General features: G+C 42.9%; 1 protein-coding gene across 2 annotated transcripts in view; it reads right to left on the reverse strand.

The window, feature by feature from the left end:
- The window catches only part of ATP10D (ATPase phospholipid transporting 10D (putative)), a 755240-nt gene that overhangs the window by 444618 nt on the left and 285939 nt on the right, over positions 1 to 24683 (reverse strand). For both annotated transcript variants that reach the window (XM_085642148.1, XM_085642147.1), the window contains exon 7: positions 6414 to 6545. In XM_085642148.1, coding sequence (XP_085498274.1) covers positions 6414 to 6545 — 132 coding nt within the window. The remainder of the gene's footprint in view (positions 1 to 6413; positions 6546 to 24683) is intronic.

The following is a 24683-nucleotide window of genomic DNA, read 5'->3' on the forward strand; positions in this document are numbered from 1 at the left end:
GGCAAATGTTAAGAAATCAGCAATTGTTTATCTTCCTTCTGGTCTCCCTTCCATGGTCACATCCTGATGCTTTCTTATGCATCAAACTAAATACAGCTTGAGGTAAGAAATCACCCAGGTATTGGACTTCTGCAAATCATACCTAAGCTTACAAATGTATATTCCCAACCACAATTTACAAACGAATGGAAGATTCATTCATTGGTAGGTAGCCCATTAAAATAGTGCAATGGAATAAATTAATGGTCCAGCTGGCTCATCACGGTCCCAATACCCACTGGCTGGCATCTGATTTCCTCACCTATCCTTGCCAACTGCTGAATGGACTTTATGTATTTGTCTAACAACTTGAATGGACTTTATGTCTTTGTCTAACAACTTCTTAAATTCTGGTTTGATTCGCAGCATCTTTTATCATGGAAACTCAGAGCTGCCTTTACCACGTGTATAGTGAAGTATATGGTCGGAATGGGAAAGCGATCTGACACATTCACATTGCACCACAAAATTCAGGTGTTGCAGAAGGTCCACTAATGAGCACAGAGGGCACAATGATACTGTGACTCAAGAAGAATGTTATTAAAGACATAATGGGATTCCTTTTTCTTTATAGAGTTTTGGTCATGCACCAATACACATAATGGGATACCTTATCCTTGGAAATAGAATTCCAATGTTTTTGTATAACTCTTTGTATCTGAAAGCAATGGATGAAATGTTTTTAAGTTCTCAATTTATAAATTTCTAACATTAAATTTGAAACACAGCAACACAAGGTATGAATGTTCTTGTAAAAGAAAAGTAATCAATATATTATACCGCTGCTTGTTCCAGAAAGAGCACCAAGTTATTAACTTGCTTGTACGTATTGGGATGTATGTTTCAGTGCACTCAAATGATCCACTTTCACAAGTCATTCTAATCAATAGTGTGTTATCTTAATTCCATGGAACTAAGTCAGTCTAAGATCTGGTGTACCTGTCAATTTTAGTCAAGTATCCTGCCACAGGAAGTGACATCACTGGTTTCCTTCCAAAATGGTCAGTAAAAGAAGCAAGAGCACTTCATTCTCCATCATCCATCTGCACAGCAAGTGGCATCACTTTCTGCCTTGCCCTTACTTCAGTTCACTCTTTAGCGACTCCCATTAACACGTGTCTCCATTAAAGTACACAGACCAGGGTGTTGTCTGTTAGGCCCAGAAAGGGCCTTGGACCAAACCCCTGTTCCACTGAAACTTGCCCATTATAATAGAAGCACTGGACTCATCAAGCATCCCATAGTGGCAATCCTCACAATCCCATTTAGATCTAAAATAGGCACTCGCAAAGAAATCACAAAATGCTGACCCAAACCCTTTATACACATCCCACTATCTGCTGCACACCCTCAAACTACAGAACTCACATTCCAACTCCTGCTCATTAACGCTCGATCACTTCATGCACCAGACATCGCAGACCTCATCACCTATCACAAGCTTGATGCCCTCTTCATCACAGAAACATGTTTTACCTCGCACATCATAGACATCCTATTTCCCACATCCTATTTCCCACAACCTACAGAATCCATGATGAGAAATATGTACATAGGAAGGGAGGAGGTCTCACTGTAATCCATTAGTCCTCCTCGTCCTACACGCTACGCAAGCAAGACAGAGACCGGGGGGGGGGGGGGGGGGGGGGGGGGTTGACCTCTTAAGGTCACTTGATATTAAACTCCCTCTGCACAACATACCAATATCTCGTCACACCAACCGAAGTAAAGCACTAAACACCAACACCATCAATTAAGCCACCAACACAAGCAGAATGCTCTTCAACACTATCAAGCCCTGCCACAACCCACTGTTGGACCCACCTATCCTCACTCCACAGAAAAGTGAACTGTGTAACATCTTGTGAGTAAGCAATGACGGAACCCTGTTGGCTCCTGATGGACTCCGTAGAGCTAGGACTTCGGAGTTGGAGCAGAATGCAATGAAGGCGGATTTAGAATGCTGAGTTCACAGTTACACGCAGAAGAATAAAGATGTGTAATACTAAGCTCTGTGTGTGGTGAAGTCATTTGCAGGTACCTGGGCTGGGGAAGATGCTACAAACGGGGAAAAGATAGGGAATAGGTAGCCCGAAGATCAATAGTTCTCTCCCCGAGATTTTGTTGTGGTCCAACCAAACTGCTAGTGGGTGTCACAGTCGTAGTATGGAATCAATGCTTACTGCATTTGGAGTCAAAGCACAGCTCAAGCTGCTGTGAATTAGTTAAAAAAACAACAAACGCATTGCAGGGCTCGAAAAATGTACTCGACCGCTCGCAAATGCGAGTGACTTTTGTGAAGGGCGAGCCAGTTTTCAGGCCTACTTGACCGGCCTGGCGAGTGCTATCTGCCACCACTGCAGTAGCAGGTGAAAGGCTCTAGGGGGCAGCACGCACCACCTAGCATAGTGGTGGTGGTGTGGTGTGCGGTGAAGGCTCTAGGGGGCAGCAGGGTACGACGCCAATCAAGTGGTGGTGCAGTGTGCGGTGAAGGCTCTAGGCGGCAGCAGGGTGCACGCACCACCTAACATAGTGGTGGTGGTGGTGTGGTGCGCTGCCTATCGTTTTGTGGGTCCCAGGGCCGTCAATCGTGTAGCGCGCGAAAAGCGCTACTAATGACGGGCCAAGACATCATTTTGGCCTGCCCCCGCGCTGTGCTGCTTAAAGTGCAGCAGTGACGCAGCACGCAACCACGCGCTCTCTTCAGTGGAGTCGGGAGTGCAGGGCGATTTGGCTTGCCGTCTAGGAGAGGTGAGTCGCAGTTGTTTCCATTATGTAGGATTATGGTGATGTTGGGGGATATAACGCAGATAGCATAGGAATTGAATGTTCATGAAATTAGACTATTCTTCTCACCATTTTGCATTATTTCTTTATGGTTCTCTGCTCTGCATTTTTAACTTCATAGGGTACTATGGAAGTACAGACACCACAATGTATCTTTCTCTTTCGCGCTGCCGAAGTACTTTTAATGAGGGGCCTAGAATTCCTCCCTTACTCAAAGTAAACTCTTTAGCGTTACAGTCATTCTTTAAACACTGGATCTCAATGAATGCATGCAACATCCTGTGATTCTGGGCAAATCATTTCATCTCCATCATGTGCCTATCAAAAATGAATGCATCCTCATGTAATGCAACTGGTGCTCGTGTAAAGTGCTCTGATACATAAAGTTCGCGCTATATAATACTCCGAAAAAAATGTAGGCAGACAATGGTAGGAAGAGGGGCTGTAATCTGCCCTTCCTTCTAAACAAGCATTTGCAATGCAAAATTCTCAAATAACTGAAAGTTTGAGCAAAAAATAATGCTACGGCGCGCCAATAGCTCAAACTCAGTAATGTGAGATCTATTGCATTGCAAATCTTGCATCTCTCGTTAATGACGCTGCCTCATTTTTCCAAAATCGATAGCCATTAGCTGGGGAAGATTTGAATATTGTCATTTATGTAGCTTAGACCCAGCTCACTAAGGCAAATGAAATGTGGGGTGGAAAGAGGGGCAGATAAAAGCTTTAGAAAAAAAAAGCAACTTTCCTGTGTTTGAATTACTGAAAAGTCCCTGATGCCCCAATCTACCGCCTCGTATCTAGCGACCGGTACACATTGCATGGAATAGATTTGAAGCATGGGAGCAAATGCTTGGTCCCAGGGGGGTGGGGCCTAATTGCTGGAGAGCAGCCTTTCCCTTGAATCTGGACAGGAGAACGGGTTATCTGAAGATACAAAGGAAGTTAAATGAAATGTCTTCCCAGAGAGCTTATAATAATCCTGCTTATGCAAGTTGCATTAGAACATTGTGTGATGAATGTACTATGCTGACACGGTTTCTCGTTGCTCAAGTGGGTGTATTTGTGAATTTTTGTATGTTTCCCTCACCTTCATTGTTTGATTTTGCTCGCAAGAAAGTGTCACTCATTACCTAGGTGCGGATTGTGCAGATTGTGTGACCGCTAATTACGACACCTCCAGTTTCCCCCCCAAAAAGTACGTTTAGGCCCAGAGTTAGGCCTTGGGAGGGGGGAGTGAGCTTCACTATCGGAGTTGTTTCCGTAAAAAGATGGCGCAATTGCAGGGAACAGCCTCAGCTGCTAGAATCCACAGGGCAGACCCCAATGTCACATTAAAACTAGACTATTGGTTTTGTCAGTGCCTATGCCAGGAGTACTTTTTGGAATGATTAAGGTTGTGTCCAGATCAGAGAGACCTGGTAGCTTTCATTTTTGCTGCATGCTGGTTATTAGGGAGCAGGATTTTCTAATATGTGACAGTAAGTGTGCCTGACCGGAGACGTTTTAAACTGCTATGTGCGTGCCTGCCTGGCTTAAGCAGTGTTGCAGCTGGCGTGCTGGTGAGCCCATGTGTCTGTGGTGGGTAAGTTGACCTTGCCTCCTTTTCTTTTGTTAGTCTTGTTGTTGGTGCATTGCTGTGATGTAAGTCCACGTCAATAGTAAGTTTATTTGTGTAGCGGAAATCCTGTCTTGGGAATTCGGAACAACTGGTGTGTCCTAGTAGTCCAGTGCCAAAATGAAAGTTGTCCCATTATTTTCTTGGGTTGTTGGCGCTGCAAATGTTTTGAAAAAAAATTCATATGCGATCAATTTGTGGGTAGAGTGTATTGATGTTAGGTCGAGTACAAAAGTCTACTCACTCGACCTGCAGGTCAAGTAAGTTTTTTTAGATTTGTCGAGCCCTGCATTGCAGAATCTACACATTATTGGCAGAGAACCTGCTGGTCAGGCCATACATAAATGTACCACGCTGCCACGTAAGAAAGGCAAATGCTACTTACCAGTATGCATCTGTTCTTGGCATGTAGAGCTTCAGATCTACACACTGTGCATAGAGAAATAGTTACATGAATTTAGTACTGTTTACCACAGAAAGCTGCTCCTAGTGAAGTGTGACCCTACTACAGTTACAAAACCATTGTGAGTTGGGACATCTCACAAAAAGTAACAGACTGGTCTCACACACCACCTGGTGTCATGCTTCATCGGCCAGTCCTCGCCCTCCAAAACCTTCGTTTGATGGAGGGCGGGCATACACCTGGAGACAGGGATGCACTTCTAAACTAAAGAGTGGGGGCCCGTGAAATGGAAAGTGAAGTTAAAAATCATTATAGTTACCAGAAAGTAAATTTAATGTGGCCAATAACAATATGATACTAAAAACAAAGGACGGCGAGTGGGGTGTTTAGTGTCCCCTAACCGTCTCGTGAAAGGTCAACATGTTTCTGCCATGTATTCGGGAGGACCTGGAGCAACACCATAGGATGAACATGGGATTCTTTTCCTGAGACAAATGAACAGGAGTTTCCCCTCCCCACCCCCCCATGTGGCATGTAGTTGTTTCATCTAGGGCTTGACGTTCGGAAGCCATTTAGGAAGCGGAGTGCGGCCTTCGCCACACCTGCACAGTGGTACTTTCTTGCTACTTGTTGGTAAGAATGGAGCCCCCAGTTCAAACCTAGGTCCTGATGAATGCCCTGGACCCGCTCGGGCCTACATGGCAGAAACATGTTGACCTTTCACGAGACGGTTAGGGGAAACTAAACACCCCACTCACCGTCCTTTGTTTTTAGTATCATATAGTTATTGGCCACATTAAAATTTACTTTCTGGTAACTATAATGATTTTTAACTTCACTTTCCATTTCACGGGCCCCACTCTTTAGTTTAGAAGTGCATCCCTGTCTCCAGGTGTATGCCCGCCCTCCATCAAACGAAGGTTTTGGAGGGCGAGGACTGGCCGATGATGAGGCATGACACCAGGTGGTGTGTGAGACCAGTCCGTTACTTTTTGTGAGATGTACCAACTCACAATGGTTTTGTAACTGTAGTAGGGTCACACTTCACTAGGAGCAGCTTTCTGTGGTAAACATTTAGCAATGGAGGCCGCTAGCTCCTAGAACCCCACACCTCCTGTTCCCTCCTCCACACACTGTGGAGTCCCTTTTGTAATTACATGAATTTAGTACTGCCAAAAGATTCAATGGGATTTTAATTCTTGCAAAACCTGCATCTCTACACTAAGCACACAAAAGGGATTTACGAAACAAAAAGGATTTACAAAGGGAAGATACATTTTATGACATCCCCTAACATCCTGCTGCAAGCACACTAAATGCAGACTAGCATTCCTTGCTGCTTTCTTCTGCCATTTATACAGAATCTACATTGTGATGGCCTCTCAAATCAAAAAATAAATACAAAAATGGCACATTTTCTCTAATTTCCCTTTTCATGGCATTTTAGTACGTGGGTTGCAGGCAAAATGGTGTGTTTCAGTTTTCTCTGTGTTTAAGGATCAGGCCTATTCGCCTTCGCCCTAAAGAAAGAAATCAGACTAATAACATTGCAGTTTCAAGTCTTACCTATGGCACCGAACAAACACATTGCCAGCAGAAGCAGAACACACCACAGGATGTCCATGTTCATCCGCCGCTCTAATTTACTGCGCTTGTAACGTGGGCCACTGTTATTCAGCATTGCTTTGGTTTCATGCCCTGAAAAGAGCAAAAGGTGACAACTTTGGCCATTTATCAAAGGTTTCAAATATGCTGCACACAAACAGCTTTAACAAACACGCAACAAAACCAGACTTGTTAACCTCAAACATGAACAAGCAATCTTCTACAATCAACAAATTCCATAAACATCGACTTATTCACTTCTGTTTGAAAGACTTAGAGTTCTATAGTTTGCCCATACCTTGAAACTCTGGCCACATCTTGTCCCACGACAAGGAGTGGTCTTGGCTGGAATGCTGAAATGATGGGCACAGTAAGGAGGAAGGAAGGAGAAAGTGATGGAGAAGCAAAAACGATTGTTTAGTTATAAAATGGCGCAGTGTCAGATTCCTAAACTTAAGCTCCACTTGACACCAACCTTTCGAAACATCAGTGCAAATTCATTTGTTTTACTCAAAACAAAACAAGGCGTTGTTAGAAATTCCCTGTGGTTGCGGCGTGCACATTGGACACAAACCTAATAACCTAAGGATACATTTATAGTCCTTTGGAGCGCCTTTATTAACACAAGGCACCCACGCGCACAATACAAAACAGTAGTGGAATTGGCAACATGAGTAACATCATACAACCCATGATCCGGGTTTCCTTACCGGACAGGAGATAAAAGCTTCACTTGATTTAAAGCTTCATGTCTCGAAACAGAACTATCACTGCAAGAACACGTCCATGTATCAAGCGTTCACCCAACAACAAACTGGAGCATCGTGAGCTGTAAAACATGAAATACTCCAGCAAAATACTCATTGTAGACAGATGCTCTGCCACCCTTGCCCACACTCCCACCGTCATGGACTAGTTCTATCAAAGAGGAATGGGGTCTGAGGATGTAATAAACAAATGCGGGCTTTACGACGCTTAACATGCTTGCTCTGGCACTCGCTTAACCAGAACCCACTATAAAGGTGGTGCAATAGATGGAGCTGGAAGGGTCCCTAGTGTTTGACAGGATGCCCCGGAGGAGAGGCCTGCATATATCTGGCAGCTAATCAAGGCAGGAGAACATTTGGTCGCTCCCTGGACATATCAGGGTGCGACAAAATGAGCATTGCAGTATGCAACAGCAAAACTGGGTTGTAAGGTCGAACTGCACCCATTGTGGTTTAGCAACTGACTGAGGAAGCTGAAACTACTAGCCTTTAGCAAATTTAACTTAGTACTCTGATGCTTGTTACGACCAGACATACAGACCATGACACTTAGATATTTACAACTCCAGCAAGCATTGGTGTAAGGTCTAGAAAACTTAATTTTCATCAATTCCCCAAATGAGAAAAGTGTGCTGACGGAGGGACTGTCTATACTTGGCAGGACTGCTAAGGGAGTGATCACTTTAATATGTGGGACACTGATTAACACATGCTAGAGACTCCTGGCCTCTTGGAAACATGGTTAGAGCAGTGCTTACCTTGTAAAAGAATAAGTGCTGGGGCCTACATTTTTCCATGAAGCCCGTCGGTGTCCAATGTCGGCGCTGCTGATTACCAAGGCTGTCTCGACTTAATTCACCTTCCTCCTCTTTTAATCACCAGTATACTCCACTTGCCCCCATATTGCACTCTAGCGCTTTTATGGGTTTCTTTTAATCCAAGCTTTCTCCATTTGCTGCTATTCTCTCTTTTTCTGGGTCAAATTCTGATATTTAATAATAAGTCCAGGCGATCAAAAAAGAGTGCAGATGGGCTCCACCTGCAGCCACTGGCTCAAATTAAGCACTGGGGATAGGAGACTTAGATCACTGGATACTATAGAGTGGAAAAAGTGCCACAATACCCACGAGAAATGGAAAGTATGTGAAAATAATGCATATGTTAACAAGGTAGACAATGGTAAGATGGTGGTCAAACTATTTATTAAGAATTTCTCCAGTACATGTGAAAGAGGCTGTGAACTATGTTGCTGGGAATTATGGTTCAATGGCATGCAACTCAAATATTTGAAATTATTATGTAATACTGTGCTGCCAGAGGCCTACAGAGACATTTGCTGGGTTATAGATTATTGCAAAATCACCACTATTACAATGAATGGCATTTAAAGCAGACTGGTATGTGGTGGTGGAGAAACAGTTATTAAGGTAGGGGGTGTCCCCCCAAAAATCCCCAAAATATGGGGTAACTGGATGTAATTTTATGGTAGTGTAAAGACACTAGATAATAATGGTAAGTACACAAATTAACTATTATAGTTGCTACAATATGATCATGTCTTAAGTCGGCAAAAAATATGCAAAAGTGATTGCCTACCCCAAGTCTTCTTAGTTATTTAAAATTTGCTGCTACCATTGGACAACTCTGTATCTGGAGTCTAGATAGAACAAGCATGTGCAATGCAAATTGGTCTCGCATTGGTGAAAGTTAGAGCTATTGGCGTAAATGAATGTTTATTTACTTATTTTTTGTTGTTGCAGTGGAGTGGATGCATGTTTATAGTGGAATTATGTGGTTTGAATTGTTAGTTGTCAAATTGTGTGGGGTGTAGTGTATTTGTGTATTGGAATTCTGTAGCATGGTGAACAGATAGGGGGTGAGATCTGTATAGAATAGCTAGAAAGGAAGATTGAGAGGGATAGGTAGTTTGTGCATTAAGTGGTGAATGAACTCCAGACAGCGTAGGAGAAATGGTGTGCAAGAAAGAGAATGAAGGGGAGAGAAGATTATAGACTTATAAAGAGACTGTGTTTGTGTGAGCCGAAGGCACGGAAAGAATGATGAGAAGAGTATGTTCATGGTGCTTTGCACTCTACCTGGAAGAAAGTCAGCAGTTGTGAATTACAACACTGAGTTTGTCCAATATTCCTTTAATGTTGTGCTCTAAATGGAACAATTTCTCACATATTCCTTGAGCAGAACCCGCATGCCCTCCATGTAATTTGTAAAGCACTATTTACCCGATTTTCCTTGTATTACTTGTTGGAAACCCCCCAGCCTATGGTTACCAGTTCACTTTTAGCTGTTGGAACTCCTTGTCCAATGCTCTTTTTAATAACCTAGTGCATGCAGTGAGTAGTCTCTGCTCAAGTGACTCAAACAAATTGGTAACACACTCCTAAAAACAATAACCTACAGAAACGAAAACCCAGGACTGGAGATATTTCCATTTGTGATATTGGCGAAAAGTGCGTTACAACTGTAAATGTGCTATATATATTTACCAGAAAGAGCTGGATAAACATCACCCCACCCATCTGTAGAATCGTACCTGATTTTGACCAAGTTTGCCAGTGCAATGTACTTTAAAATGGACTGCTTCCTAAAACTTTCAACAAAATAGCAAGCTATGAGCTGTAGTCTAACATTTCCATATATTATCCAAATTTTGTGTGAAAACACACCTCAGTCCCTACACGTGCTTGTTACTGTCGGTCATGACCATGAGGTTGCCACACAGCTCATCAGGACGCCGCCTCATTTCTAGTACTCTGATTTTATTTTGCAACCTAGTAATGTGTAGCAGGACTTTAAGTCCTAGGCAATAATAACGAACTCACCCACCTGATAATAGTGGAACATTAAATACCTGGACTAGAAACACAGTGTCCTGAATACCATTATGTAGGTAAGAAATCTACTTGTCCTTCAAAACATGTCAGATCAGTTTCCCAGTTCAATACATGCGAGGAAAGGGTAGTCCGGCCGGGCCCACTTTGCATGCTGGGACTTGTAGTTCTCATTTGAGATGGTTGGCTTAGTTTAAGGCATCGAGTTTTTATGCTAGAGTGGAGTTCCATTTTATGAAATGAACAGGTAAATCGTGCTTGTTTTGAATCGTGATGCAAGGAGAGAAAAAGGTGAGCAGATAGAAGCTGCGAGAAGCGATTCGAACATGTTTTTATTCTTCTAATAACCACAAGCATCCGATTTTGTGAAGTTTTCTGCGAGGCTAATATGTTCTTCAAAGTCAGAGTATTTTTCTTTGAGTTAAGTAAATAGTCAGACCCTTTGCTATTAATTGTATTTAGACCAGCAAATAACCATTCGTGCGATTTATTAATGTGAAAAAAAAATCGACCCTCACTCGATTTTCCGATCAATACACATATATTTTTTAAACTTCACACAATTAAGGAAAATTGTGTCCAGAAATTCATTGTAAGGGCGACCATATTTATTTTCATTCATTCGTTACTGTAAAATGGCACTGTCTGCTGAACTTCGCTTTGACCCAGACAGCAGCTGGAGGGGGAAGCAACCCCCCCCCCCTCCTGCACAAGATTACAGAACAAACGGTTGGGAAAAAACCTGTTGGTGTTGTTCGACTTCGGACAAGAGAAACTAAGCATCAGTCGCAGTACTTACGTCAAAAAGAAATCACAATATTGAAAAATTAGTAATCAGAAGATTAGCAGTGAAATGTCCAGTTTTGTAGGTACAATTCGGCTTTTAAACGCACACAAACAAAAAACGGTTCCAAGAATACACTAAAACGTAAAGAAAAACTCTGCTTTGCTATCTGTAAAGTTCGATCGTAAATGTTTTGAGAGAGCCAGGATGCTACATTTAGATTACGATTTACAGTTAATTAATGAATTCCCTTGTATTCAAAGTCCCCTAGAGTGAGTGACTCATGCCGGTTTTGAGGGGAAACATCCTTCAAACTCCCCGTCTTTAGCCTCGAACACATTTCTTCCGAGACACAGGGGTTCATCGGTTTTCTCAGGGGGATTTGAAAAAGATAATGGACGAGCCGATTGAGCTCTCTTGAACCTCTCAAGAACGGAACGACCGTTATTGGAGCATGCTTCTTCCCAGAGAAAGCTATGTTGCCGAAATTGCAAGTACAAGAGAAGGATATCTCAGCAGGAGGTCCTTGAGTGGCGCAATGTTTAGATCATGCTCGTGCTGAGGTAAAATGAGGAACCTTCAAGCATGGATGGAAAAAGGAAGTGTGGTGAATGGGGAAATAAAGAGAGATGAAGCAATATTAAGGCAGCTGTCCGCGCAGTTAAGGAGCTGGGTCATTATTGTGGTGTCTTGGGCCCTAGGTCCACATGCTGAGCAAGTAATCACACAGACACGATAGTATGGGACTAGGAACTGGCCCAGGGCACGTGCGCCCGGCCCCTTTTATTGACAGGGTCACCTGACTGATGACGCCGGTGGTGGGTGGGTGTATAGTGTATGCTACATCATAGGCAGAACACTAGAATGGTGATCAGCCAATCACTACAATTATCTCAACAGAATGTGAAGGGAATAGGAAATGATGGATTAGGGCGCACAAGAGGATAAAAACCAGCAACTGTAAACAAAATCCGTGGAGAGACCAGGGCTAGATACTGGAGTCCCAACTACTTGGTGAGGGCGATGACGTGATCGCAACAGGGTGTTCACATTCTCGGTAAACAGTCCTTTACTGACTGCCGGAAACATGATTGGCGCGCCGCAGTCGTTGCCATGAAAGCAGCGTTCTTCTGCATGACTGCGACCATAAAAATGAATTACCCAATTGTGCTACAAGGAACGCGCAAACATATTTTACAGCGTGGGCACGAGCAGACATGTTCAGGCACAACTGAGATCGGGAGCAAAAAAGGTAAATACAGCAAGCTGCATATGAAGAAAGTTGCGCGCTCACCATGAAACTGAAAGCGTGGTTAGATAAAAGCATTTGACACCGTAATTGAAAAAGTCAAGGAGGAGGGGGCATCACATACTGTGCAGTGTGATGGCCAAACAAAATGTTCTCCGAGTGAAATGGCCAGGGACGGAATGAAGCACTCAAAAGAGGGGAATTTACACAAATGCACCAATAACAATCCTGCATTTCTGAATGCCACAGATAGTAACCAATGGCAATACGTGGGTTTGTCAAACCCCACAGAACAGATATAACAGGTCGATAGGAGCTCGACCTAAAAACTAAAGAGGATTAGTTTGGAAGGCAATCATAATGCACTCTTTGCCTCATGCAAGGAGATTTTCGAGGCTCACCTGATATTGGGTAAAAACAACTTGATTAATTCATTTAACTTCTTAGACAAATGGGTTATACTAACAAAGTCGCTAATAGAAAAAAGCACGAAAAGAAATGGAGTGCCTCTTGGCTGAATTAATACTGGGTTGTGTTGGTTGTTCAAATCTCTTTGGATTGAAAAAAGTACTAAATAGAGAGCACAGAGTCATGAACAAATTCCCTTCTTACACAGCTCAAGACCCTACAGTAAGAACACCAAGAAAAGCCTATAAAATCAATCTAGTTAGCAAAGAGCTACTGTGAAAACAAAATCTGGGAAGGAAATGATGTTATTTACCCAGTAAGCATCTGTTCTTGGCATGTAGAGCTGTAGATTCACATGCTTTGCATACTCCTGCCATCTAGTGTTGGGTCCGGATGTTTGCAAGGTGTTTTTCTTCAAAGAAGTTTTTCTTATTCACGAGGTAAGGGGACTCTTCCTTTCAGTGATTGTGCGCATGGGCATCGACTCCATTGTTAGATTGTTTTCCCACAAGAGGGTGAGAATGGAGTAAGAAAGTGTATTATAGAGACCTCCATGCAAATAAATGTATAATGAAGAACTGCAACAACTATGGGTAACCGGCAAGGCGGGTGGGCGCATGTGAATCTACAGCTCTACAAGCCAAAAACAGATGATTACTAAGTAAGTAACATTATCTGTTCGAGGCATGTGTGCTGTAGATAAACAAGATTTCATAGACTAAAAAGCAGTGGCTAACCTGTAGGCGTTGAAGTTGTTTGGAACAGTGTTTTAAGTACTGCTAGGCCTACATTAGCTTGTTGACATGCTACGCAATAGTGTTTGGTAAATGTGAGTGGCGTAGACCATGTAGCTGCCTTACATATGTCAGCTAGTAGAATGTTACCTAAAAAGGCAACAGGAACCCCTATTTTGCGAGTGGAATGCGCTCTAGGGGGAAAATTAAAGTTCTTTTAGCTTTAGCTTAGCATGTTTGTATTCCATCTGCCAATACCAGATGTAGAGATAGGATTGCCTTTCTATGTAGTACAGTAAAGCTCTTTTAACGTCAAGTGTGTGAATAGCGTGTTCTGCTATAGAATCAGGTTGAGGAAAGAAAACTGGTTACAACCGATTGGTTTATGTGAAAGGCAGAAAGTACTTTGGGAAGGAATTTAAGGTTGGTGCAGAGAACTATCCTTTCTATGTAGTTGAAAGAAGATTTCCTCTAAAGGTAATGCCTGTAGCTCACCAACTCTCCTCAGTGATGTGATATCAATGAGGAAAGCAACTTTCCATCAGAGGAATTGCAAAGGGCACTTGTGCAATGGTTCAAAAGGTGGACCAATGAGCCTTGTGAGAACAATGTTAAGATTTCACATTGGGGCAGGAGGAATCCGTGGTGGTATTACTCTTTTTAAGCCTTCCATGAAAGCTTTAATTACTCGTACTCTAAATAGGGACAGATGTTGCCTATTTTTAAGAAGGCAGCTAATGCTGCAAGGTGCAAACAAATAAACGTATAGGCAATTCCTGTTCGCTGTAAATGTAACAAGTAACAGATAATTTTTTGTATGGAAGCATCTAAAGGATGGATTTTGTTATTGCAGTACAAAACACATCTTTTCCATTTTGCTGCATAGCAAGCTCTGGTGGTAGGCCTTCTTGCTTCTTTTAGAATATTCATACAGTCTGGTGGTAAATTTAAATAGCCAAACTCTATGACTTCAGAAGCCAGATGGCTAGATTTAGTTCCTTGGGATTTGGATGTCTGATTTCTCCATGGTTCTGTGTGAGGAGACTGGAGGTGAGGTGTAGCTTTTGATGTGGATCTATTGACAGCTCCAAAAGGCTGGTGTACCATGGTTGACAGGCCCATTTGGGAGCTACTAGAATTAGTGTGAGGGATGTGTGCCTGAGTTTCCGAACCACACACGGAATAAGAGGTAGAAAAGCATAGGCAAATATCCCTGACCAGTTCCTCCATAGTGCATTGCCCTCTGAGAGCGAGTGTGGGAACCTGTAGCAGAAGCCTAGGCATTTGGCATTTTTGACTGTGGCGAACAGGTCTATCTGTGGAAAACCCCACTGTTGAAAATAGGGAAGGAGAACTTGGGGATGAAGTTCCCACTCCTGAATTTGCTGTGTCCTTCTGCTGAGGAGGTCTGCAATTTGATTGTTTACTCCTTCAAGAGGTTCTGCCAGAAGATAAATCTTGTGATTGATTGCCCACTCCCAAATGGCTTGAGCAAGTGTTGACAGTTGGAGAGAGTATCCCCCCCTGCTTTTTCACCTAGTACATTGCTGTCATGTCCGTTCAAAGTAGGACAGTGTTGGTGGAGAGGTGAGTTTGAAACGCTTTGACTGCCAGAAAAACTGCTAAAAGCTATAGGTAATTGATGTGGAGATCCTTGTGCTTGTTGCTCTACAGGCCTTGTATAGTGTAACCCTTGAGATGAGCCCACCAACCTGTTAGAGATGTGTCTGCTGTGAGCATGATCTGTGGAATATGGTCGATGGAAGGCTGGCCTGCTGATACATTTTTTGGGTTCCACCATTGCAGTGAGCGATGGGTACGGCCGTCTACCAACACTAGATTGGCTAATTGACCCTGTGACTCCACTGACGTGCTAAGCACTCTTGTAGGGGGCGCATGTGAAGCCTTGCATGGGGTACAATTGTGATGCAAGACACCATCATTCCCGGCAGTTGTATGAACACACTGGCTGCTAAAGCTCGGTTGGGTTGAAACTGTAGAATCATTGCCTGAATATTGGGAATTCTGGCTACATTGGGAGAAGCTAGAGCTTTGACTGTGTCTAGACTGGCTCCTAAGTAAGACTGCATCTGTGACGGATGCAGGTGAAATTTTTGAGCATTGATGGTAAACCCAAGTTGATGAAGTAGATCTATTGTGATCTGTATGTGTTGTAGACAGTTCTGGTGAGAGCTGGCTTTGATAAGCCAGTCGTCTAGATAGGGAAAGACGTGAATTTGTGGTCTTCTGAGATGCGCAGGGACTACCCCCAGACATTTGGTAAAAACTCTGGGCGCTGTAGTCACTCCAAATCGAAGCATCTTGAATTGGTAATGCTTGCCCGCTATCACAAATCTGAGGTAGTTGCGATGAGCCGGATGAATCGGAACGTGAAAATACGTGTCCACTCAATCTAGAGTAGACAAAGTCTGCTCTTTGTAAAAGTGGGAGTACCTGTTTAAGTGTCACCATGTGAAAGTGCTCTGACAGTATATAACAGTTTTGCTCTCTGAGATCCAAAATAGGTCTCAGGGAACCGTCCTTTTTGGGGATGAGAAAGTACAGAGACCTGGTACTGTATTGGAACCACTTCTATTGCCCCTTTCAGTAAGAGGGACTGGACCTCTTGTTTCAGCAAGTGTATGTGTTCTGGAGACAACTTGTGAGACCGAGGTGGAATATTTGGGGGAATGCTGGTAAGCTCCAGGCAATAACCATGTTGGATAATTCCAAACACCCATTTGTTTGATTATAGACTGCCAAACGGGGCTAAATTGTTGAAGTCTTCCCCCGACAGGTGTGGTGTAAACGGGGAGAAGCGCGGGCAAGTCATTGTTTGTTGGGAGAAGGGGAGTTACGGGGTGTGTTTCCCTTATCCCTACCCTTGAAGCTGCTGCCTCTATAACCTCCTCGAAAAAACCCTCTGGAGGGAGAGGACTAGTTGTTACCTTTGAAAGTGGAGGTATTTTGATCTGGGGATGGGGTTTTTTCCCCTCCTCTGTACAAGGAGAGACAAAAGGTGCCACTGCTGGAGGTAGTCTGGAGTGCTCCCATAGATTTAGCTACCTCTGTGTTCTTCCTCATTTTCTCGAATGCCTGGTCAATGTTAGAACCAAAAAGGTGTTCCTTATCAAAGGGTGTGTTAAGGATTGATTGTTGGACTTCAGGTTTAAACCCTGAAATTCTTAACCAAGCGTAGCTCTAGATAAGAATGCTGGTGTCTCTAGCTGCTGTGTCTGCAGCATCTAGAGCACAGTGTATAGAGGAATTAGAAATGAGCTTACCCTCATTTACTAAGTCTTGTGCCTTAACCTTATGCTCATCTGGGAGATATTGGAGCAATTGCTCCATTTCGTCCTAGTGTGCCCTGTCATACATAGCCAAGAGGCCCTGCGTATTTGCAACGCGCCACTGATTTGCAGCTTGAGCAGCTATGCGCTTGCCAGAAGCATCAATTAATTTTGACTCTTTATCTGGCGCAGGAGCATCTCCTGATGTTTGAGAATTCGCCCGCTTACGAGCATTAGATACTACGAGGGAATCTAACGGTAATTGTCCCTTTATAAACATAGTATCTGTAGGAGAGGCCTTATACTTTTTGTCCACCCTCGGGGTCCAGATGCGTGCTCTGACCAGGTCTTTGAAAATCTCATCAGCATGTCACATCATGCCTTTAATGCATGGGAAGTGTCTGTGATGACCTGTGTGTAGAAGCTAAAGTCTCAAACAAAAAATCTTCTAGTGATTCTTTGTGAAATTCAACCCCATGATAATGTGCAGCCCTGGCAATGAGGTCTTGGTGTGATGCATTATGGAGGAGATGCTTTGGCTGGGTAACGGTCTGGATCAGTATCACCTGGGGGATCAATTGTGTAATCTGTCCATGGATCTATTGGGATATTCATCCCTCCCTGCTGCATCGTCGTCATGGTGAGATTGTGGGGAATCCTGAGGTGTAATATGCACAGGATTCTGAGGTGATGATAGATGGAAAGAACTTGTAGCTACAGATATTCCTTCAAGGGGATCTTGTAGGAAATGTCCTCCTCTTGAAGCTTGCGTTTTTGAGGTGGTTTCATGTAAATATGACCAGTCTCGGGGATAATGTGTAGCTTTTTCTGCTTTGGATCTGGTGGTAACGGAAAAGTGTCCACTTTCGGATCCGATGGGGGCTCTTTGTGTTTCGGTGTCGAAGTTTTCGGTGCAGACGGATGCAACCTGGTACAGAGCCAGAAGGCTTGACTGGCTGTTTTCGGAGCTGGGCGTCAGAAACATCATCTCAGTGCTGACCTTGGCAAGAAGGTGGATGTGGTGCCAACGCCTTGTGTTTTTGGGGAGTTTAAGGGGGCAAGGGGTCTTCGGTACTCCCGGCACATTGTCCCTACGGCAGTTCTTGGGCATCTAGGTCTTTCTCGAGCTCCAAGTTAGAGTCTTGTTCGGAGAAGGCTTCCTCTTCTGCCGCTGATGTCTCGATGTCTTCTTGGCCCGAGTCTTCACCGAAGAGGTCTGGCGTGTCTTCGATGCTTTGACGCTGCATGTCTCGACGTCGAGCCGGACGGTTGAGTGTGTTTTTTGACCGTAACGATTTGCAAGCGTCATAGTCGCTGCACAGATACTTTGCGTGGCACAGAGGGCAGGATTTAAACGGAGTCTGATCCATCGACGGAGAGCTGACCGGGCGCAGTTAGGCCTTGAAGGTCGTCCTCGAAGCTTTCCGATGGAAGATTGATTCCGATGTTGAAACAATACACAGAGAAGTGGAAATGCGTAGGGAAACAATATTGTGAAGGGTAGAGAGGAATGCGCACCGAGGGGAATCCGAGGAATGGTTTTCAACCGGTGTGCAGCAATAAACGTCCAAACCAAATGGCAGAAAAAATAAAATCTAACAATGGAGTCGATGCCATGCGCACTATCTCCGAAAAGAGTAGTCACCTTACCTCGTGACTAGGAAAGACTTCTTAGAAGAAAAACAACTAGCAAACATCCGGACCCAACACTAGATGGCAGGAGTATGCAAAGCATGTGTATCTACAGCACACATGCCTCAAACATCAGCGGAATTAGCTCCTCCTGAGAGAGAGAACAAATGGAACCTTTACACCCTCACAACATCTCTTTAGATAGAGAGAAGCAAGATGGGGTCAAGTTCTGCTTCACTTTCTTATGCTTCTGCTTGGACTTCGAGTCAACTGAAACTTCGACCACAAAGACGACGTCTCACAGGAGCGGTCCTTGGTGACGTGCAGTTTTGCGATCCCAAATCACTTTTGGGTGGATAAGGGCAACTCATAGCACGACTTGGAATGGTGCCCTCATACAGGTCGATAACAGACATCTATTTTAAGCATCCAAGGTATGGTCGGAAGCATGTAGTTTTAGGAGGAGACATCATTCCCTTGTACACTGGATTTTGTTTTGGGCATCAAACACCAACAAAAGAAAGGGCGGAGCTCCAGATCAATGGTTGATGGGTATGGAAAGAAAGCAAATTACATTGGCACTCAGGGGTGGCACTTAGATGGAGCTCCGCTCCCTGTTATATGTAGATTTTTTGTGTGCACTTATCCATGAGGGTGTCCAGGAGCTTGAGCAGTCATCTAGGTTGAACGAGTAGGTGTAGGTTATTTGAAGGAGATCCAAGGGGTTAGTTGAAGAGCCAGGTCTTGATTTGAGTAGTGGGGAAGAGGTTGTTCCAAGTCTTGGCAGCAATGTAGGAAAAAGCACAACCTCCAGCTCTGCAGATGCGTGGGATATATATATAAATTCACTGAAAAAACCATAGGTTTCAGGGGAGTTATAGTTAGCTGGACATTTCCCTCGTACAAAACCCTAGAAATTCCCCTGTTATAGTTAGTTCAGCTAACTATAACTCGCGCCCCCCGCAATGCACTGCTGATGACGTCACATATTACATCACTCATGACATGGTCAGTGACATCACTGATGACATCATCCAGTGAGTATGTGTTTCTGTACAGTTTTAATATGTTTAATATATATAGGGAAAGGTCTGTTGAAGAATGAGTGGGTGTACAAGTGTGTGAATGGATGATTTTCTAAGTGCGTAACTGACTCTATAAGTGAGTCATTAAATGTAGCTTACTGCAGACTAGTGACTAAACTGTGTGAATGTCTGTCTGTGTGTTGGTGTATAAGTGGCTGCATGGTTTTGTGAATAGCTATATGAGTGTCTATATGGGTAGGGTGTGTGCGACTATGCATAGATGTGTGAGTGGGTGATTCTATGGGTGCATGGTTTTAAGAGTGCATCTGTGATGGACTGTATGGTTGGGTGAGTATGTATGGGTGTGTTAGGGACTGAATGTATATCTCAGTGTTACATGTGTGACTAACTACATATGTGAAAGGCAGTATATATGTGTGTAAGAGTATATAAGTGGGTATATGTGAGTGTGTGATTGTGAGAGTGGCTGTATGGATGAGTGTGTGCTTGTATCAATGATTGTATAAGAGTAAGAATGTGGTACTATTTTTATGAGTAAGTGAACTTGAGTGCGTTTAACTGTATAGGTGAGTAAATTGGACTGTGTTTAAATATTTGCACGACTGACTAGGTGTGTCAGTACCTCAATGGATGATTGGCGGTGTGTGAGTGTCTATATAGGTGCATAAATGCATATGATAGTCTTGTACGGAGTGACTGTAAGTATGAGTGACTGTACATGTGAGTGAGTGGAGGTGTATGTAGACCTAAGAGTTAATGAGTGGGTATGTAGTTATTGGTATTGGAGTATCTATGGTTTTCAAAATGGCCGTCTGAAATTTTGAGTCGGTGTATCAAAGGTTATATTGGGGTGTGAGAAGATGCACTAATTTATCACATGGATGACGTCATCAGTGATGTGATCAGTGATGTCACGGACCATGTCATGAGTGATGTAATATGTGACGTCATCAGCAATGCATTGCAGGGGGCGCGAGTTATAGTTAGCTGAACTAACTATAACAGGGGAATTTCTAGGGTTTTGTACGAGGGAAAAGTCCAGCTAACTAGAACGCCCCTGAAACCTATGGTTTTTTCAGTGAATTTCAAAGGTTTTTTAAATGCCAATTACTAACTATACGTGCATGAAACCTATGGTTTTTTCAGTGAATTTCAAAGGTTTTTTAAATGCTAATTCCCATCTATAACTTCTCTAAAGATACCATGTTTAATGATTTTGATTTGATTTCTATATTTTTCCAATTCAGTGTGTCAATTTCATTAATTATGTTTTTTTAAAATATAAAATATGAAAAATAAACTGCCACGTGGCACCGTTTGGATGGATGGGGGCCTCGCTGTCCGGGACACTATGGGGAGCATGGCAGTTTATTTTTCATGGACCTCTACCCACATGGGACATTATATTAATTGTATTATACCATTTGGTATGACCGCTTGCAACATGTGGCACCCACTGGGGTTTACAAAGGAATCCAGAGTCTTGGCACTCATTTCGTGGACTACTATGACCAGAATGCTTTGCGCCCATTGGGGCGGGACTTAAATATGGATTTGAAAATGGCTGCATTTGCATTTCACGTTGTTGCCACTGACGAAGAGCTGAGAGACTGCTCTTAACGGGTTTGGCTTATTGAGGCATGATGGTATACTGTCAGCGCTACTGCCGGCATTGGTGTGCTGTAACCCCTTCCGGAGAGACCTCCTCACAGGGGCACCCCTTTTGGCTTTGATATATATATAGATATTCACTTAAAAAACTATAGGTTTCACACATGTTATAGTTAGGTGGACATTTCACTCGTAAGAAACCAATGAAATTCCCCCGTTATAGTTAGTTCAGATAACTATAACTCGCGCGCCCACAATCATGACGTCACATATTACATCACTCATGACATGGTCAGTGGCATCACTCATGACATCACTGATGACATCATCCTTGTGATAGAGTGGCGGTCGCGCGAGTTATAGTTATCTGAACTAACTATAACGGGGGAATTTCATTGGTTTTTTACGAGTGAAATGTCCACCTAACTATAACATGTGTGAAACCTATGGTTTTTTAAGTGAATTTGCAAGGTTTTTTAAGTGCTAATTCCTAACTATAACGTGTGTGAAACCTATGGTTGTTTAAGTGAATTTGTACGTTTTTTTAAATGCTAAGTTATGTATGTATTATTATATATATATTTTTTAAGGTTCTTCACCGTGCGCACACTCCACGATTTTTTGAAAAAAATAAAATGTTTTTTTCACCTTTCGGGGTCCTTCAGGGACCCCCTGACAAAGGCTAGGGGGTCAGGAACTCTCTACCCTGCCCCCTTTTCACGTTCGCCACCTCTCTTTTTCACTGTCGCACCGAAAATAAACAAAATGGCGGCCGACACTTCCTGATTTCGACCGATTCGAACATTGACTGACATGTAACCACCAATCAGAATTACGCTCGTGCACATTAGGGTGCGCGCACCGTGCGCGCCTATAGATATTGATGTACTTTTAACTGCAATTTTCTCAGGAAATACTGAACAGATTGACGCCATACATGCAAAAGGCACATGCCTCACCTGAGGACTACCTCTCTGCCAAATTTCAAGTAATTCTGTTCAGCCGTTCGGGCTGTACCTTCGACTAAAGGTCCTATGGGAAAATGCATGGGGAAAACGCGTTTTGGGACCCCCCTTTTTTCTCGGTCCCCGCTTGGCGAATCACCCCGAGACTTTCAGGGTAGGAGCTGAGCGGAGCGCCCCATTAGTTTTGAAAATGTAACGAGGATTCGTCAACCGGCGCCAAAGTTATTCAAAATAGAATTTTCAGATTTCCTATGGAAACACGGTGCTAACTAGAACTATCTACTGGCGACCGCCAGTAGATAATATCTATCTATCTATTCAGGAGGACCGAAACGCGTAATGGGCGGCAACAAATAAACAGAAAATAAGCACTGAACTGTGGTCCGCGCCTGCTTTTCAAATCGATGATGGTGATTACTTGCATGCAGTATACCTGGATATACCAGGATATATATATATATATATATATATATATATATATATATATATATATATATATATATATATATATATATATATATATATATATATATATATATATAAGACAGATCTCGTTGTCTGATGAGTAGGTGGGTTCTGGATGGGGAGCCAGAAGAGCTCTCCGAGGTGAGGTGAGATATGGACGCAACTAGGAAGGTCTCAGATGAGTCTGGCGGCAGCATTGTTAATGGTCTGGAGTCTCTGTGTGAGGTGGGTTGGGATTCCAGGATACAGTGCATTGCCATTCCAGCTTGCTCATGACGAGGGCTTGAGTGACTGTGCATTGGTGGTTTGGGGGAGCTACTTGAACTTTTGTAGCATTCATATGTTGAGGGAGCAAGAGGTGCTTGATGGCATTTATCTGGGGTGCCATGGTGAAGGATGAATCCTAGGTTTCTAGCTTGCTCCAATGGGATTGAAATGGGTCATGGTTTCACTGTACTCGCTCACTTCCAGGGCTTAAAAAAGCCTATGCGGAGCCGCAAGACACCAACTAGCAGCGCATGGGCGCACTGCTATGAAAAGATTGCTGACCTAGTCTGGAAAATATTGGAACATTGAGAAATGTGTGGTTAGAAGTAGTCATTGCAAAGTTGAACACTACGTGGATTTAAGCGGGAGTCTGTTATGCATATTCTGTCCTCATGCCTCGTTCTTTTAACTGTAAGTGAGAGATGACTTTGTGATTACCTAAATTGTTTAGGGTTCATACGTGCAGACAGGCACTGATGATGTGTCTCAATGAGGAGCACACACGTCTGACCACTAGATTTGTCAAACATATAGAAACTGAGGTCTGCAAATGACACAACCGAACAATACAGTCAGTGTAGCTATATAATGGGCAGATACATTTTTAGTAACCACCACTAATGGAATTTTACTTAATATGCACTATGATTAACATGTTTTTTTTTCTATAATGAAGTAGGGCATTTGTTGTTATGAGCATATGTTCTTTCTGCATCTCGTCCCATTTAACAACGTGTTGCCCTTAAAAGGACTTTGGGATGTAATTTAGATAAGAATTTGAATCTTTTGTAGTTTGTCTTTACAATTTACGCAAATACAATTATTAATTCATTCTGAAGATGGCTAATGTACGCTATAGTGAATATCCTAACAAGGAAGTGATGATGGTCATAAGTTGTAATTAGCTAGAACAGCTGACAGTTTGGCGTATACTTATGCACAGTTCATTATATAAAGAAAAGCAAAATTATATTTGTCAAAACGGACTACAGTCATTTCTTTCACATAGGTCTGAGTGACAATACCTTTAAGGATTTACTTAAAATACTCAAGTTTCACAAGCACACTTCTATGCTGAAGATACATAACCACCGTCAGCCAACGTTAAGAGTCTTCTCTCAGTGTCTGTGATGGCACACATTAGGTTTAAGAGGTTGTGCATCACCTAAAATGTGATCTGGGATACAGACTTCATATTCTGAAAAATACACAGGTGCATTTCAGGAAGGAATTTAAAAAGTCAACAATTGATTATTCTCAAAGCAATGAAACAGCTGTGTTTAGCAACTTCTTAGTAATCCCAGAGACTGAGTAATTAAGAGGGAAGAACAGATTTGGAACTTTTCAGAAACAAATATACATTCCTTTTTATTGCCCGCCTCCTAAACCATCCTGCAATGTATACACCCCCTAAGCCCAGCGCTCTTGAATGCATATAGGGGTGCCTTCGATACAAATTTATCATGTGAAGAAATTCTGCTTGCAACGAGTAACGATATTCCAGTAGCCATACATAGATGCATATTGAGAGGAAATGAGGTGTATTATATGGTGTAGTTGTGTGACTTCATTGTATATTACCCTACCGAACTAGGACCAGTCATCAATTTCTAAAAATAGAGTATATTTTTTATGGACACCAAAACAAAAAAGATCCATTAGCGGATTCCGGAGATTTTTACAGGAAAAAATAAATTAAGACTTTTCACTTAGCAGTGAACAAGCATTATCAAATTCAATGAATTTGACACTTTGAAACTTTTTTTAGAGTTGAATGCGGTTACTTAGAGTTACTTTTGGCGACCAACTCTGGCAAAGAGACAGTCAAAGGGAACAGCAAGGTCCAACAGAAGAGGAACCTTCTTAGGAAAAGCAGTCTTCAGTCCAATTATGGCGTCAGTGGCTCCTAGCGATTGACTTCAATGGAATGCTCCTGGTGCAAGGGATACAGGATGTTGAAGATGCTCTAAGATGTTGAAGATGCTGTGCAGTCAACGTGGGTCTTCTTGGGGCGACTCCTCATCAACGGTCCTGGTGAGGTGATTATGTCCACAGAGATTGATGTCCAAGAAGTATTCTCTGGGTCAGCAGAAGTCAGTTTGCTTCTTTTGGCAGTATCTCTCCTTCTGGGCAGCCAAGCTGCACTCCAATTACTCTCCTGAGC

Source organism: Triturus cristatus, chromosome 2_2 (genome assembly GCF_964204655.1).
Source record: "Triturus cristatus chromosome 2_2, aTriCri1.1, whole genome shotgun sequence".
NCBI classification, from domain to species: domain Eukaryota; kingdom Metazoa; phylum Chordata; class Amphibia; order Caudata; family Salamandridae; genus Triturus; species Triturus cristatus.